Here is a 17,966-nt window from a genome sequence, read left to right as displayed (position 1 = left end):
ACCATGAATCAGAGATGGACAGATTTAAGGTTATGCCCTACATAATGTCCCTATGTGGCTGTGTAATATGCAATATCTCCCTTTTAAGCTGAATTTGAAGTACTGCGATCAAATTAGAGTAATAACTTTTGCAATTTGATTTGAAACACTGCCAAAAAATAGCAACATCAATAAAATATCCTATATATCGGAGTGGAAATTTTCACTTACTGTAGTCCCCAATAATTCCTAATGTTGCTAATTTGCATCACACCTACATTTTTTATCTATTTTATGCCATGTCTTCAAATTAGCATTTACTACTTCAGACCTGCTTGGCAGCAAAAATCTATGTATTTTTCACACGTTTTTGAGTAAAATAGGGTTTGAAGAAGCTAAAAATCCTAGGAAACAGGATAGACCACTTTTTAGTTCATTCTAACAATGTCTTAAAGATTTAGAGACAATATGTATAATTATATTATTCCAATAAAAAATGTAAAAACTCTATTTCGACATGTCTGCTGCGCAGTACCCAGCTTCACGTACACATCTGTATTTGTTCAACTATGCGTCACTGAAATTTATATGGCACATGCCCTAAATTCCTTTTCACGGTGTTTAGTATGCTCCTCACGGGGCTCACATTCCCGAATCTTCAAAGTTATGTAAAGCATCAAAACAGGAACATTTTACATCTCTTTTAGTGATACAATGCGCCTCCTCAGCATCACGTAGACTACCACACTAAGAACAAAGTGCATTATCTCTTAAATTAATTTTACGTAATAAAGACTATAAATTGGAAACACTTTCCAAAAGACCTCGAGAGACATCAAATTTCTGTTCAGGCAAACTTTTTTATGCTTACGTGAATGACTGCGCACAAACAGTCCCCGCCACATTGCCATGCACACACTTGTATAACCTTTTAGATAACAGCCGGTCGCTCTGAGCCGTTATGAGCCAACCCTGGCCACTGCTTCATTCACCGGCTTCTCCGTCGTAGTGATTTGCTCTCTCTCATCACACTGCCAGCAGCCGTGGGTTTCCATGTGAAAAGCCCGTCACAACCTTATGTAAAACGACTGACAGCAGAGAGGACGAATCACGATGCGGAGCGGTAGTTATGCTACCAGCCTCCGTCAGCTCGTGACACGCTGATTGGTCCGAATCACGGAGAGGCGATGACTGGCTTTCACTTAGACCAATGGGAGAAGAGCAGTAGGAAGGGCTAGAAAATGGGCTTGTAATGAGGTCACTGCTTGCGTTGGAGATCCAGGGCAGTGCGTGGACACCGGAGCCGGGGAGAGAAATTTGTGAAAGCAGCCCAGAAGGAGCGGACGGACCCAGTCCTACAGAAAAGGTAGCTGTATCTTCAAATCTTCAAGAATTTTATTCCACGGAACCACCGGAGAAAATAGAGTTGAAGCCCTCCGTGAGGTTAGTGAAGCTTATTATATGTCCGTATGAAATAATGAGTTGGGTATTGCATTATAAGGTCACACCTCAATTAACTGGACGTCTGCCCTCTTGACTGCTGGAAATCCCTGACGGAGTAGCCGCTTTACCTGCTGCGGGATGAAACCGCAGCTGACCGGGGCTTTAAGGAACTTGGCATACGGCGAGTGAAAGCATCCAGAAAGAAAGTTGAAGCAGTAAAACTGGCGCAGAGTGGCCGGAGCGGTGAGTCCCTTCTGGAGCTCAGTAGATACAGTGGATAGCTGAACTCTGTGGTGTCAGTGTCACATGAAAACGCCGGTACGGACACACTTACATAAAGTGTTATGCCGCAGTTGCACATGGCACAAGTTCACATGCCGCTCCGATTAGGGAATATGCGGTACGAGGAGCTGAGTACAGGGAGGCTGGCAGAATTAACCATTCATTCATTGTAATTACATGAGTGAGAGGACAGTGACTACAACTTTAAAGATGACAGGGGCAGTGCCAAGGGAGGGGTGGTGGGATGCGGAACCTCTAGTATTAATAACTTCAGTTATTTGTCGGTGGTACATCCCATGTAGGGGCTTGTCTTCCCATGATGGTTCCTCCAGCACCTCGTCCTCTGTTCCCCATTGCCTGAGACATTCGCTGAGCACATCGTCCGTTGAGGCTTTGTCCTTGATGTATTTATGGATCTTAGATGTTTCATCCTGGACAGTGGCTCTCACACTCACTAGTCCTCTGCCTCCTTCCTTACGGCTCGTGTACAGTCTCAGGGTGCTGGATTTGGGGTGGAACCCTCCATGCATGGTTAGTAGCTTCCGAGTCTTAACATCCGTGGCCTTCATCTCTTCCATTGGCCAGCTAATTATTCCAGCAGGGTATCTGATTACTGGTAAGGCATAGCTGTTTATTGCACGGATCTTGTTCTTGCCATTGAGCTGGCTTCTCAGGACTTGCCTTATTCGTTGGAGGTATTTGGCTGTGGCTCCTTTCCTTGTGACCTCATCGAGGTTGCCATTTGCTTGTGGTATTCCCAGGTACTTGTAGCTGTGCTCTATGTCTGCTATCGTTCCCTCTGGGAGTGAGACCCCTTCTGTGCGGACGACCTTCCCTCTCTTTGTAACCATCCGGCCACACTTCTCTAGTCCGAATGACATCCCAATGTCAGTGCTGTAGATCCTGGTGGTGTGGATCAGTGAGTCGATGTCTCGCTCGCTCTTGGCGTACAGCTTGATGTCATCCTATTGATGTTGTACATCTCTAAGCATTCAATGATCCAGGTGTGTGGCATTGAGTCATAGGCTTTCTTGTAATCAATCCAAGCGGTGCATATATATATATATATATATATATATATATATATATATATATATATATATATATATATATATATATATATATATATATATATATATATATAATACTTTTATTCTTTTATTATGTAGAAATGATCGGGTCATGTATGAATTTTTGCAAGTTCTCTCTGTGGATTCTCTATGGTTACTCCAGTGACTTTCTCTGATCCATAAATATGCCTTTATGGTTATTTGGCCTGAGTCCATTCAAGACATTTTGGCCCCGTTTTCTGACTTGGTTGCTGGAGATAGGTAGGCTACCATAGCACTGCAAGGGTTACGAGGACGTCGGAAATTATTGGATGGATATTTTCTTTTTTTCATATTCATTATTTCTTGTTTTAATGTCTTTCACTCACTCTTGGGCCTGGATCACCTAAGGAAGTATGACATTTGTAGAGTTAGAGTTTTGAAATCATGGACACTGGATTTTGTTTTACAATAAAAATAGAATATTCTAATATAAAGATGTTTAGTAGGTTGAACAATGGAAGTGGAGTGACTTTAAAAGCGTCTGCCACGTTTTAGCTTTGACACTTTTCACTCTTACTGTTGGTTTAATCCAATTCACCACAATGTGATCATGATCTCTTCAGTCAGGCATATAACTGCCTCAGAGATTAAAGATAAGTGAACTGAACCTGAATCTGATTTGAAAGTGTTATAGCAGTCCCACATCTCTTTCACTCACCTTAAATCAGATCAGTGGAAAGCTTTGCACGCTATTCAGGTGGAGGCTGCGCTCTGCTAATATCTACCAGCCTGCGGCAGTAAAATGCAAACATGTAGTTGTCAAAGGTATCCCAGGGACTACTCTGTCATACCCTTGTAAGCAACCAAAGCATCATTCTCCAGCCTTATTCTTTTGTCCAGCTTTAAAATACGGACCTCAGATTGAAGTTGACTTTGTTCACGGTAGCAGAATAATACAGCCAACTTCAGCTTGTCTTCATGAATGGAGTGGGAGGAGTCAAGATGTTTGACGCAAGTAGAGGCTGACAAGAGATTTGTTATTTAGATCTGTTTATCATACAGTTGAAATCAGACGGAAGGGTTGCCATCTCTACAGCTCTCGGCGGCAGAGCAAAAAGATCAGGAGTGGAGAAGTTAAATGAGCATATTTATGTTCTCAAAGCTGATCTAAGTACTTGTTTCTGAAAAGAACATTTTAAAGTGTCATCTGTAGTATGATGGTGCCAAAAGGGCTAGTGCAACCTTTTGAGAGCACAGAGAAGTTCTTGCCAGCCTGTGCATGCCCTCTGATTTAGCTAAACCTTGGGTTCAAGAATCCAGAGACCAACATGAACTAATATTTAGGTTGGCAGTCGCTATGCAAGATGCATGTTACAACAGAGGGCAGCTGAGGTTAGGCACAGGACCGTGCACCAATAAAAGTGACAGCACTGAATCTTCATCAATGTTAATAAAGAGAGACATTTTTTGTGAAGTTGTCCTTAATTACACAAAAATGAATGCAATAAAGTCTTGTGTAGGGCAGTGGCACAAATGGAATAGTGATGAATGAAATTCTGACTTAAATTTACATGGCTTTATCTAAATTTAGTTAACACTTAAATGAGTTTAAATGATTTCTCATACTATTCCAAATAGATTTTGAAGTTCCACCTCAGCCAAATGTTCCTATTAACCACCAACAAGTGTTCGTTTGGATTAAATTGGCCATATAGTGTGATATATATATATGCCTCTTAATTGTGTTATCTTTCTCATCTTGCGGCTTTAGACACCTGCGCCTTATTGACCGTACCTTAATGTCGGATGTGCGTCATAGCTTTTATAGAGCGCCAGCCAGACGGTGCGCTCTTTGACCGGAGAAGCATCATTTAATCGAGTCAGTCCATGTGCTGATTACATTATGAGGAAGAGTCTGATGACTGCGTAAAAAAAAAAAAACGTGAAAAAGTGGTTTGGGAAGCAAAGTTCACTGTGATTGGTTTTTAAAATGATCAGTGGATTCCTGACGGAGACGAAGGAAAGCCAGATTTTTTTGTCCTCTGCTCCTTTCTCTGCAGCTGCTCAGCTGGAATTTATTTATTGGCAGAGACAAAGAAAGATATGTTGAATTTGCTTTAGTGCATTGGACACAAATAGCCACCTTTACAAAAAAAAATAAAAAAATAACATAGTTGATCTGTAGGGATCTTGTTAGCAGTCTCTCCTTACACAGAAATGCCCAAAGGAAATATTTTAATGCAATTTCTAAAAGTTGAAACATGTTTGTAGCGTCTGCTGTTGCACAATCACCTGCCTTGGATTGATCCTAAGCTAATAAATAAAGAATCTCCCACATTGGTAACTAGTACAATCTTTTGGACTTTGTGGTTTGTCGGGTTGTCAGATTGCTCTTTCATCTTTGGACTGTAGACTTTCAATTACATCTCCTGCCTCAGTTGCACTTTCTGACAGGGAAAAAAACAGCTCAGTAAGTGCTTTGAGAAGTTCAGAGCAGCCTATTCACTCTGGGCAGAAACATTCTGTGAGTAATGTCTCTAAGTTACATGGGGGAATGGGTCCAAGTCACTGCATTTTGTGAAGGGGATTTTTTTATGATCCTAACCACAGTGAGCTCAAGTGCTGCATCACAGATTTCCTTTTTCTTTGCAGATGTACTTTCTTTATCCTGACTGCACATTTTGTTTATATCATGTAGTTTAATTAACTTCATCTGGGCCTGAATGTTGTTGTTGTTTTGTTCTCCAGTCCCATGTTCAGATAATTATAGTTTCCTCTTTCAGATTTTTGATTCTCATTTAACATTACCCCCTGTTTTATGTTGTCGGATCTCTTTCTTTTGTACATTTTTTTTTTCTTTCTCTCCTGATGGTTAATGTCTGTTCCACACTGTTGTTTAGATCGTTTGGTTTATGGTTTTGAGCATCATCTCACCAAACACTGGAAGTCATCAAACATCTTTTCTTGTTCAGCCCCCCAAAAAGCATAGAAAAATTAGCTTACATTCTGGCCAAATGTTAGGATCCTATATTTCTCTGTAATTGGTGTCAAAGAAGCCAGACTTTGCCTTTTGAAATGATTTTCAGATATATGACGTCATACATTGGCTGCTTTTTAACATATTTTCTGTTAGGTATTTGTAACCACTCAGCTGGGATCTATGAATCACTCAGGCATAAAACAGCAGCTGAACTCAAGGAATGAGCCATGAGTGTGGTGTCTCCAGATTACAGACAGTTTACTAAGGTGCTCATTTTACACTGAGTATTTAGACACTTAATTACAGTCAGCATTTAACAAAGGCAAAATGTTCAGATTTGTTTGGCTGGAAACTGTAAATATCGAGAGATACACTGTAAAAAAATAAAACAAAAAGAAAAGCGTCTCTAATTTACGGTAAAATACCGGCAGCTGTTTTTACAGTTTTTCTACAAAAATTAGACATTCTTTTTTTTTTTTTTTTTTTTTTTTTTACAATGTAGCAGAGTTTGAATAGTATAATTGGATTTTAGCATTAACAAATTCACTATTGACGCTTAAATCCTGGCGTACAGAGGAGGATGCATTTCCTTGGTCCTTTGTCAGGTCTCTCAGGATTTTTAGGTCATTTTTATTGTGTTAGTATTTAGATATTCTCTGGCCTCATAATTCCTCCTCCGTCCTTCACTTGTCCACTTTCCTATTTTTTAAGCAAACACTGCAAACTGCCCTGGCAGGGTCACGTACAAGTACCGGACAGAAAATAGGTCAAAATGCCAAAACCCAGCCACATCCCAAAGAATAGCACTGACCTTCGCAAAGACCCAATAACTATTGATATTGACCACTGTAAGCATTTGCAAGAAAATCTGACTCCTTGGAAGGAAAGCATACAGAGTTAGGAGTGGTTTAAAACTTTTGCACATTGCTTTAATCTCTCCTATTGTGTCTGGATCCCTGCGCTTTGCCTCTGCATGCCCAATCTGGTTTTAGCCAAAGACGTCATTAAAGATTTGTTTTTCTTTCTTATTCTCTGGTCTGCTGCACTTTTAATCCTTTAAAGATCTGCTGCTGCTTCTTCTCACCCCTCTCCCCACGCCTGCCGCCTGCGTTCAGTTTTGACTTGCTCCATTCTGACAAGCGTTGGTGAACTTTTTGCTCAAGTTCAGCCACTTCTTTTCACACTTTGCAAGACTTATCACCTTCTGATTGATCATTTACTGACCTGTTTCACTTGGCAGCTCAGATGCAGGACATGAGCCAACTATGCAACAGGTCAACGTCGTGTCACACTGTGCACAGTCATCTGATAAGATCTATAGAAGTGTTAATTATTGATATCTATGCTACTGTCATTTGTTCTACCACAGGGATTTTCAGTTACCAACATGGTGTTTGTGGAAAGTTTGGAAAGCTTCAAATATTCAATCCTCCTCTTCACTGTTGCTTAGTCTGCTGTCAAAAGCTTTAAATAAACTTTTTATATTTATATAACAAAAAAAAAAAAAAAAAAAGAAAGTCTCAAGCATTCCTCTGTGTTAACCTGGGGATGAATGGTGAAAGTGTGGGTTCATTTTAAAGGCTTGACCAGATCAGTTTTGTTATTTAGAGTTAGAAAGAGGATCTACTTTTTAGTGTTGCTTGGTGATGTGCGTTGGCAATCAGATCAATCTTGTCAGGCGTTATCTAGGGTCCAAGTTGGAAAATCCTTTTAAAAGAGTTGAAGGGTTTAGATTGGACAGACCTGCTGTTCTTAAAGGCCAAATTGTCTGAACCAGAGGCTTTCATAGAACATCAGAGGCGTCCAGCAGGGTTTTCAGGGGTCCAGGGTCAAACCACACAATGTTTCAAATATGACACTAGACCAAAGGCAGAAGAAAGAAGCCTTTTGAAGTACGATTGGTGACATGTTTTTTATTTCTGTTTTTAACTTTGTGCAAGCATTATTCCTCTTATATTTATGTAGTTGTTCAAATGAACAGGCAGACACAATCTCATGTTGAAAAATCATCATAGCATTGACTGTTTGGCACCACTGGCTACAAATGCAGAGAAAAATCATTACTGTCTGGAGCTCATGTCAAAGAACTTTGCAACTTTCATAAAATTTTAAACATCATTTTTTTCCTTCACTGGATGTTAAGTCATGTATTTTGCAAATATTTAAAACTGTGATTAGACACAGGGTCATTCATGTCTATCACATGTGGTCTCTTTCCACAGATCAGTTCGTTTACTTGACATCCACTCAGCTGTCATCCTTCAGACAATGGGATGACTGCGTTCTACCTAACCTGAAACAACCCCAGCAAATACCTCCTCCTGATGTCGGACGATTCAGACTCCAAGCCCTACCCCTTGCCGGTTCCGGCAGATCGGGATGGAGCCTCGGCTTCAAGCAGTTCCGTCTCAAGCGGAGCCTCGGGGTGCAGGCCCATGGCACAGATGCGGTGGGTGGGCAGCTACGCCCAGGGCAGACCTGACCTTGGACTGCCCTCCGAGGGCAGCGACAGCAGTGGTCAGGACCCCGCCCTCTCTCCTCACAACGTGCGCAAGACAACGCGTTCTCGGTTGTCCCCCGAGGAGGACGTGGAGATGAAGAGCAGTGGGTCCAGCGGCAGCGGGACAGAATCGCATGGCAACGAGAGTCATGGCAACGAGAGTCATGGGAATGACAGCAACGGCCACGAGTCAATGGGCAGCTCCAACAGCCGCAGTAAAGACTCGGCATTGCTCGAATCTTCAAGCAGCAATAAAAGGTAAGAGATGGCAGAACTTTCTCTCCTTTACTGTAGTTTCTTATTACAAATTTTAAAAGAAAGACATGCCACTTAGTTTTCCAATCTGTACCAATTTGCAACAACTTCCTCTTGCACCACAGTAAGAAGGTATAAGGTGTGTTTTTTTTAAGGTGTTCATCAGAGAAATTAGTTTTCTATAGTGATGGGATGTTTTTGGACTTCATTATAATTTTAATTAATCACTTGCAGGCTTGTAGATTTACCAACCGAAGCTTATGTAAATGAACAGCATGGGGTCTCCTGGAAGAGCTATCGCTACAGGGGCCTTTACAAGCAACACTCAACTCTGTCAATTACGACTGCAAGTTTAATAGGAATGACCTGAAATGAAGTAAATGTGAACAATACTACTCGATAACAGAACTGTAAGTCAGCACCGTAAGTGCTTCTTAGAGCGCAGAACAACTAATAAACTGCTTTTCCTGCTAATATGGCTCCATGTCAGTAGGTCCATTTGTCCCTCTCTTCTAAATGTTCACTCTGAATGGCAAAAAAGGGCAAAATCACCAGATCCCTTTGGCAAAACAGAAGACAAAAAACCTTGTCTGGTTACTCTCACCAGAAACGAGAAAAATAAATCGCCATTGTCAGTGAAAGTTTGGTGTTTTTTGTCAAGAAAGTAAGGCAATATTCAGACTCAGTTCCTCTGTCTACAGCAGTGTGGATATATCAACTGGCTAATTACCATTCCTGATTAAAGCTAAAAAAATTGTACGTAGTCATCACTTTCTATTCAACACAAAGAGACTTACACTGAAACTTCACTCTCCTAAATCAAATTTTAAAACTTTACTGTGCAGCAGGACCTCAGCAGAAACGGCTGGGATAGTTTACTTATCAAACATAAAAAGAAGTTTACAAGCAGCAGTATGCACCTTATCTTTGTCATAAAATTGAACGTGAAATTAGGTTTAGGGATTTAGCCTCGCAGTCATTCACCCCTAACGTAGGCTGATCATTGATTGTGATGCAGTGCCAAAAACAGTTCAGTTTTTGAAATGAGACTTTAGCCAGTAGATCAACAAAAAGGTAAAAATAGTATTAAGAGTCACTGAGACCCACCTGTTGATGTCAGATAACAGCCATTGCTTATAATTAACACTCCAGGAGTCTTTTACCACTTAAATTGAATATTCTACTACTTAATTGTACTCTGCTGATTTCTAATAGGGGAATTTATGCTAAATACATTTATGTTCTCAGGCACTTGTCATCATGATTACCGATGGCATTTCAAGGGCGTTTCATTTAAAAATGAGACAGTCTGTGCTGCCATGCTTTTAATGGCTCACAATGATTGGAGGTGTGAGAACTGAATGCATAACTAATGTCAGAAGTAGAGTGAGTCAAAGCTCGCTAAGCGTTTAACCTTAAAAATTTGTATTAGTGAACATTTTCTCTCCATGAACGGCCCTTCAGAAACAAAATTTTTAAGTGGTGCCTTGTAAATTGGGCACTCCATTCAGTGAATGGATGGAATATTTTTAATGTTTTTCTGCCTTAACTTTACAGTTTTGACACATAAAGGAGCATTCATGCAGCACATTATATCTTGCATATTTCATCCAGAATTAGTGAATAATAGATAGAATGACCTTTGAATTTAAGCCATAGATTCAAAGGTGGTAATCCGTAAAACCTTTCGTGCGAGTATGTGGCAACAGGCCAGAATCAACATTCAAGGTTTGTGAAAACAGATAAGCTCATCTGTTTTTTCTCCTCTGTTGCAAATGCTTAAGCAAGAGCAAAGTATTTTTCTGAACCTTAAGTGATACACACTTAAGGTTTTTTTATTCATAAGTCTCAACTTTTGAAATAAATCTTGGATAGCACCTTTAATTTCATGAGTTTCTGTGACATCAAACCTTTTTGTCTGAGACATAAGAATTAGTTTAAAACTAAAAAAAAAAAAAAAAAGACAGCTTTAAAACTTGCAGAATATTTTCCTGTCTTCATCATGACCAGAAATAGACCCAGACACTATACAGCTTGTCCTGGAAACATACAGAGCAGAGGAACAAATACATGACTGTATCAACCAGCAGGAAAAGCAAATTGATGTCATCTTGAAGGCTGGAAGCTGGCTTTTCTTCAATGCCAGATGGGCCATGTCACGCTTTCCTACTCCTTGTTGCCATGACAATGCACTGTTTGTGTGTGTTTATCTCTGGGTGGAGCAACCCGGTCTCAAGCTCTGACGTCTTTACTCACGCTAGGCTTTGCCTTACTTTGACCTGCCCTTGCTGCTTGAGATCCAAGCCTTTTTTTTTTCTTTTTAAACCGCTCCTTTTCCACCATGGTCTATTTCCCTTCTGGCATCTAACGCTCTGTCTGCCGACAGACTGACGTATTTTAAACCCACATAACTCTTTCTGGTTTTGTGTTGCTACATAGCACCACTGTCTGCCAACTCTGAGTCAGCTCAGTTTACTTTCTACATTTTTTGTTCTCCAGTTTTAGGAGGTACACCTCAGAATGTTTTTGTACTTGTCCACTCTCTTGATATAGATCTGTATGTATAAACTAATTTCTGGAAAAGCAAGTGATTTAATCGCAACCAAATATTAACCTATTAAACTAAACATGTCGACAACATTGCATTTTCTAAAAGTTAGGACACCCTATCCCTAAAAGGTTATCAGACGCCCTTTGGCTTTTGCATGTACTGCATGCTTTAGTGTCTCAGTGGGATTAAGTTCTGGCCTTTGATGAGACCCAGGATCTTTCGTTTCTTAGTAATTGGTCAGTTCTTGATGTAACTTGCATGTTTTGTGTCCCTGTCATGTTGCTCTGCTTTGGCTCTATTTGTTTTTTATATGGTTTCACAATTCTCTCAAGCGTCCTTTGATAGTCAGTAGATAAAAGCCACATCCTGCTGCAGAAGATCTTTCCCATTACACTTTCAGCTACGTGCTTCTCAGGACAAGAAGAATAAGTGTTACCCATGGCATTATTTCAAAAGACTGACAACGGGCCCATATTGACCGTATTGTTACCTTAAATTCTGACTTTAGTTTGTCTATGCAAAATTAGCCAAACCTGTGGTTTAAACAGCCAGTTTATCACATTTTAAACTCAGTTAATGTTATCGATTCTTCTCATCTTGCTGCAATGTCAAACTAATGGCAAGAAAAAATGGTCTGCAGTTGTGAAAAAACTACAAAGGTATTCAAAGCCTCTTTTCTTAGTTTTGTTGTCCCAAAAAGCCTGTAGATTGAAAGCGGTTAAATCTGACACCCAAGTCCTGCAGACGTTAGATGAACTCATTCTAATCTAAACCATCTACCACACCTGACTCAAATTGTTGACTCATTTCCTCTGTTACTAAGTTCATCAGGAACCCGCTTGGCTTGTTCATCTAAAACATGCAGGACACCAGCCCACTTCCTGGTGTGTGTGGGGTACATTTCCAAGGAGGTTCCATTAAACATTTTCTACCTACTAATATCAGTGATCAATTTATTTATTATATCCTACTGACACTGTTTTAAAACCAATAATCCTGTGCCTGTTTCAATAAAGAAAATGAATTTGTTGCTTAAAATGACCAATTGTTCTAGCATGTCTCCTACTACTAATATTAATATGCCAATTCATCAGGTGAATATCACGTGCTCGTGCCAAAGTCCAAACATCTCCTTTGTCCCATTTATTGGTGAGCTTGCGTGCGAGTGGCAAGGGCTTTCTGGAGTTTATTCAGAGATCACTGATAAGTGATGCATTTTTATGGCTGCATTGTTTTATTTCCCAGAAGCCAAATGGATGGCTACACACATCTAGAATTACATCACTGCAATAACTTCTGCTTAATGTTTTACTGAGTGAGCTCCTCTGTGCCACAGATCCTGCTGGTTTTCTGAATGTAGGCAGAAAAAAAATGACTGTAGATTGCAGCTTAAAACATTTTCCACATTGTTCAGGTGTATTAGTTTGACTAATAACTCTGTTAGTCTGTAAGGTTTTCATCTCATTACATTAGAAAGATGATTTACTCTGATAAGCATGGACAGTCTGGTCAGCTAATTTTCAGTGCCATGGGGTCGATTGATACAAATCAAATATTGAAAAGAGATCAAATTATGGATCAAAACAGGAAGCAAAAGTGTGAATGGATTCAACAAATTTACCGATAGATGTGTTTTTAATTAATTCCCATCACATTCAGTGAGAAACAAACCTATGATTTTTAATTAAAGAAGACCAGCTTCCTCTGACCTTCATTTTGTGTTTCTGCTCCCGGAGGACAACTGAAACGTCTCTTACATCGCCTCTTTCAGCGCCCCCTTTATATAACTTTTCCCTGACCTACAGACTCCCTGCCATGATACCAATTAGCTTACTGGACACTAAGACATATTTAGACTGTCTAGTCTAAAACCAGCTGTTGCATTGTGCGGGACAGAAGGCTATTTAGATTGAATTAGATTCCTTCTTTGGCTCAGGAAGGCTATTTGTGAAGATGTTACCTATTCTGAGCAGGTAATCAGGGTTATTTATAGTTGATCAGTTTTAGTTCAGATGACTCAGGTTCTCAGACAGCTGCTAATAATCTTGCTCTAAGCCTGGTGGGTAATTCTTCATGTATATTATAAGAAGTGTTACATAGGCAAGTAGGGCAAAGCTGTTGATTTGCAATTGCCAGTTTCTGCTGTTGTCTGTTCAGATTTCACCACAGTGTCAGCTGAAAAGAAAAAAAATAGTTTTGCGCTCTCAAACTTGTGTTCAGACTGAAACCACGTGTGGCATCTCTGGGAACTAAAGGCTTACACTGAACTTGGACTCACCTGTGCCAGGAATAACGATTCACTCTATTTTTGAGCAGGCGTTCCAGATATAGATAGTATGCAGTGTTGAAATTAGTCGTAAGCTTCTGGGTTAACAGAAGCTTACATTTGTACATTAGATACATGGTACGAAGCTAATAGAGAGACTAAGTTAGCACAAACAGGAAATGTCTGTTTGTGTCAACTTAGACGGTCAGCCATGATGGCTATTCCAGGATTTCTTTGAGCAGATCTCCAGATTTTTTCTCAGCTGAATGAGATCATGAGTTGTTGTCTTAGAGCTGTTTACTGTAAATTCTTATAGATCTGTCATTATCTGAGGGTGTTGAGCCTGAATGAAGGTTGTGGTTTGCTTTATATGGAGCAAATGTTCACTGTAGTTGAGGTCAAACAAATCCTGTTTATGTCGGAAGTAAAACATTTTTTCTCATGTACGTATGTTTTCCCTAATTCACGTCAGCAGGACGTTGGTTTAAAAACAGCTTTTAAATGGATAATAAAAACATGTAACTTTATGCATGAACAATGAACATGATAGACTTTTGTTCGTGCTGCTTATTTGTAAATGAAAATGTAGAAAAGCTAAACAGAGGATAAAATGAGGATGATAAGATTTAAAATGAAAAAAAAAAACACTTCTGTAATATAAAATTTTTCTGAGAGATTAAATTTGGTTGTTCTCATCAAAATTACCAGAAAAAGACTTGAAAACTATCTATATGTGTGCATTGATTGTATATAATAAATCACTTTCATTATTTTAAAATTCAGATTCAGCTGTATTGTAGGTAATGGAGACAGACTGAAGGCCAGAAACGGTCTGCATTGAAAAAATATCAAGCACACCTTTCTAAATCTGAGCACCAAGAGAACAAGCAGCGATTTTTGCCCACTGCTTGTTCTCTGCCCCCACTTGTGTTTTGACCTCACACTTGACCACAGTGCTGTGTTCTTGCTGTGCAGCCAACTGAGCAGCGGGAAATAATTTGGGTCCTTCAAGTAGATGACAAAGACTTTCAGGATAAGAGTGTGATTTTTGTTTTGTTACTTGGCTGCTAAATGTTCAAAATTGGATCTGAAGCTCAAAAGACGCTGTTACAGAATTCACAAAAGCCATACGAAAACAGCTGATCTTCTTTTGGCTTGAGTTAACAACAGGCCCAAAGTGTGAAAATGGGGACACTTGTTCTTCTCCACTGAAAGAAACTCGAGCACCTCAGACGCGTGTGAAAAACATGTGATAAGTCTGTACTTCAGAGAAGAATCGTTTGCACCTAATTGTTCTCCTTCTGCTTACTTTGAACTCTCGAAAAGCTGGTTGATTAAACATCAGCGTGAAATCTCTTTTTTTTGGAACAGAAGTGATTTTTACTCCATTTTCAGGTTGCAATTTAAAAATGTTCCTTCTCTCTTGCACAGCTCCAACTCCCACAGCCCATCTCCTCCCAGCAGCTCCAACGCCTACAGTCTGCTGAGCTCGGAGCAGGACAACCCTTCAACCAGCGGCTGCAGGTTAGCTCAATGACCGCCGCTGCTGTCAGGATCAAGATCTTTATTTAGTCTGTTTGTAAGAGCCCCTTTTCATTAGTGCTATGAGTGATGACTCTTGGTTGTTTACTTGTCCGTCTTGCAGTAGTCAGGAGTCCGCGAAAGCCAAGAACCAGAAGGAGGTGATTAAAACGCTGAAGGAGCTCAAACTCCACGTGCCAACTGACAAGCAGCACAACAGCAAGTCGACCACACTGAGCGCGCTGAAATACGCCCTGCGCTGTGTGAAGCAAGTGGAAGGTCTGTTGCAGATAACAACCTACTCTGCCTTCTCCGTGCTTCCGATTGTTTTCATCAACAATGTCTGTTTGCCTTTATGGGTTTTTTATAGTTCTTTTTTCAAGTGATTCGCTGTACATTCATGAGTAGACGCAGGAATGCAGCCTTTATTCATTCATTAAGACTGACTTTTCTGAAGTGTTCGACTGAGAAAAAGGTGATGCTATAATTTTGAGCATCTTTTGCACATAGTCACAGAGGTAATGGTTTGTAAAATTGGCAGAAATTTTACAGGCCATTACTTTATAAAATGTACAGTATCAGTTATGTGTCATGCATATCAACAGCTATTTATCCAGTGTAGGTGTTCGGTAGTACAGTTCTTCAGTTTTATCATTTTCATTATTAAAAAATGTCCTTGGCATCAGTGTCGTGGGCGTCTTGGAAGACGATCCTCTCTGTGTTGTATGTTGAACAAATTTGGACCAAATCACTGCATCTTGTCTCTTTCAGCGAATGAGGAGTACTACCAGCTGATGATGGTCAATGACAGTCATCCCTCTGGCCTGGATGTTTCTTCTTACACCATAGAGGAGATAGACAGCATCACGTCAGAGTACACCCTCAAAAGCAACGTAAGAGCAAGTCTTTGTTTTTTTCCTCTCCGACTGGTGCGCATCACAGGTTTAAGATTTTTTTTTTTTGGCATCTACAGGACATTTTTGCAGTGGCGGTGTCCCTGAGCACAGGAAAAATCATCTACATATCTGACCAGGCTGCCTCCATCCTAAACTGTAAACGAGATGCGTTCAAAGACTCTAAGTTTGTGGAGTTTCTGATGCCGCAGGACATCAGTGTGTTCTACAGCTTCACCACGCCTTACCGCCTGCCGTCTTGGAGCATGTGCACTGGAGCAGGTACCCAGAGCTACATGTCTCTCTCCAAACCACTGGCTAAATCCAGACAATGTTCAATGTATGGATATTATGTTGATGTTTTTAGATTTTCATTTGCAAAACCTTTTGAAAACCGTGCAACATTTTCTCAGCTCGTGGTTGTAACATGACAGAATATGATGCAGCTTTAGATTAGGGAAATAAGTTATGCATTTGACCCCCTTTCATTTATTACATATTCAATGTGTGCAGGCTTCTGAATGTTGCTTTTTGATGCATTTATTCAGACCTGATGCATCTGCTTTTGGCTGCATCCTGTGTGGATCGTGTTCCCTTTGAATTTACAGGTGTTTTTTTTTTTTTTTTTTTTTCCTGTTTCAGATCCGTCTCCTTCTGACTGTATGCAGGAGAAGTCCTTTTTCTGTCGTATCAGGTGCGTTTTGCATCGGTTTCTGCACGTCAGGCCATCTGCTGCTTGTATCCGTTTGTTGGTTTTATTCATGCATTTAATTCCACTGCGGATGTTTCTCATTTTGTATGAGTTCACATTCATGCAGGCCATAATAAGATGCTTTTTCCAGGTTAACCTGGAAGATGCATTTTTTATGGAGAAACACAAAAAAATAAAAAGAATTGCATTTGTAAAGGTGATTGGATTTTTCCTACTTTTGAAGGTTCAAAATTTAAGTTTGGTTTCTTTTATGGTCTGAAGTGAAAATTTGCTCCACACTGCCCCCGTGTGTTCAATTTGCAAACTAAGAGTAGATAGTTTTATTACATAGTTGACTGAAATGTGCTGTTTTTTCTTGGGTTAACTCATTGCTAAATTGTTGTTCTGATATTCAGTGGCGGTAAGGAGTTCGAGGGTAATTTGCGGTACTATCCGTTCCGCATGACCCCTTATCTGATGAAGGTGCAGGATGTGGCTCATGATGAAGACCAGTTCTGCTGCCTCCTGCTGGCTGAGAGGGTTCACTCTGGATACGAAGGTAAAAACGCTGCTCAGACCAGAATATTAGCATACAAATATCTGAATTATTATTATTATTATTATTATTATTATTATTATTATTATTATTATTATTATTATTATTATTATTATTATTATTATTATTGTTTAAATATCAACAATTTCAATTGTTTTCCAAAATTTGCTTGCAGCACCCAGAATTCCACCAGATAAGCGCATTTTCACCACCACGCACACTCCAAATTGTGTATTTCAGGATGTGGATGAGAGGTAAGGTTTCAGTGCACTTTGTGTACGCTTGCAGCGCCTTGCAAATCTTTTCATGCCTTTTGAAGATTTTCACAATGAGTCGTTTTACAACCAAACCTTCTACATATTCTTGTGGATTTCATGTGATAGAACAACACAAAGTATAATCAAGCCAATCTTATTTATAAAGTTCTTTAAAAACAACAAGCACTAAACAAGCAGTTTGGAAAATAGTAAGTATAAAAATAATAAAGATTAACACATAAAAAACAGAATAAAACTCATGTAAAAGTAATAAGTAAGAATATACAAGGTATACATCAGGAAAAGTATAAAAATGACTAAAGAAACTGTTCCCTAACTTTGAAGCTGCAAAAGCAAATGCCCTTTGCTTTAAAAGTAGCAAAGTGAAAGGAAAGCAATGGTTTTAGCAGCTTTGTTGTTGTTCTTGTCTTCTTCTACTTTATTTTAGTCTATTATGTTGTGGTTGTAATGTGACAAAATCTAAAAAAAAATAAATAAATAAAAAAACCTTAAAGGCCATTTTATATTCCAAATACTAAATGCGTAACACTAATAGAGATAATCTTTTCATGTTGTGTGTCAGGGCCGTTCCTCTCCTGGGCTACCTCCCCCAGGACCTCATCGGTACTCCGATTCTTTTCCACCTGCATCCCAACGACCGGGCCGTCATGCTGGCCATTCATAGAAAAAGTGAGCCTTCAAATCAAACAGATCTATATTCTTAGCTGATGCGTACGCCA

General features: G+C 39.7%; 1 protein-coding gene across 5 annotated transcripts in view; it reads left to right on the top strand.

Moving 5' to 3' along the window:
- Positions 1-1,244: 1,244 nt before the first annotated feature.
- The window catches only part of per2 (period circadian clock 2), a 32,458-nt gene continuing 15,736 nt past the window's right edge, over positions 1,245-17,966 (top strand). For 2 of the 5 annotated variants that reach the window (XM_088014641.1, XM_014974802.2), the window contains exons 1-10: positions 1,254-1,422; positions 7,959-8,494; positions 14,740-14,832; positions 14,954-15,108; positions 15,601-15,722; positions 15,803-16,004; positions 16,365-16,416; positions 16,830-16,972; positions 17,145-17,223; positions 17,810-17,916. In XM_088014641.1, the coding sequence (XP_087870767.1) occupies positions 8,061-8,494; positions 14,740-14,832; positions 14,954-15,108; positions 15,601-15,722; positions 15,803-16,004; positions 16,365-16,416; positions 16,830-16,972; positions 17,145-17,223; positions 17,810-17,916 (1,387 nt within the window). In that variant the 5' untranslated portion in view covers positions 1,254-1,422; positions 7,959-8,060. Of the gene's footprint in view, positions 1,423-1,480; positions 1,666-7,958; positions 8,495-14,739; positions 14,833-14,953; positions 15,109-15,600; positions 15,723-15,802; positions 16,005-16,364; positions 16,417-16,829; positions 16,973-17,144; positions 17,224-17,809; positions 17,917-17,966 lie in introns of all 5 variants that reach the window. The other 3 variants (XM_088014639.1, XM_088014638.1, XM_088014640.1) reach the window with 3 other exon arrangements.

Source organism: Poecilia mexicana, unplaced genomic scaffold (assembly GCF_051168715.1).
Source record: "Poecilia mexicana isolate PSO_F unplaced genomic scaffold, ASM5116871v1 scaffold_17, whole genome shotgun sequence".
NCBI classification, from domain to species: Eukaryota; Metazoa; Chordata; class Actinopteri; order Cyprinodontiformes; family Poeciliidae; genus Poecilia; species Poecilia mexicana.
This window is presented reverse-complemented; position numbering and strand designations above follow the sequence as displayed.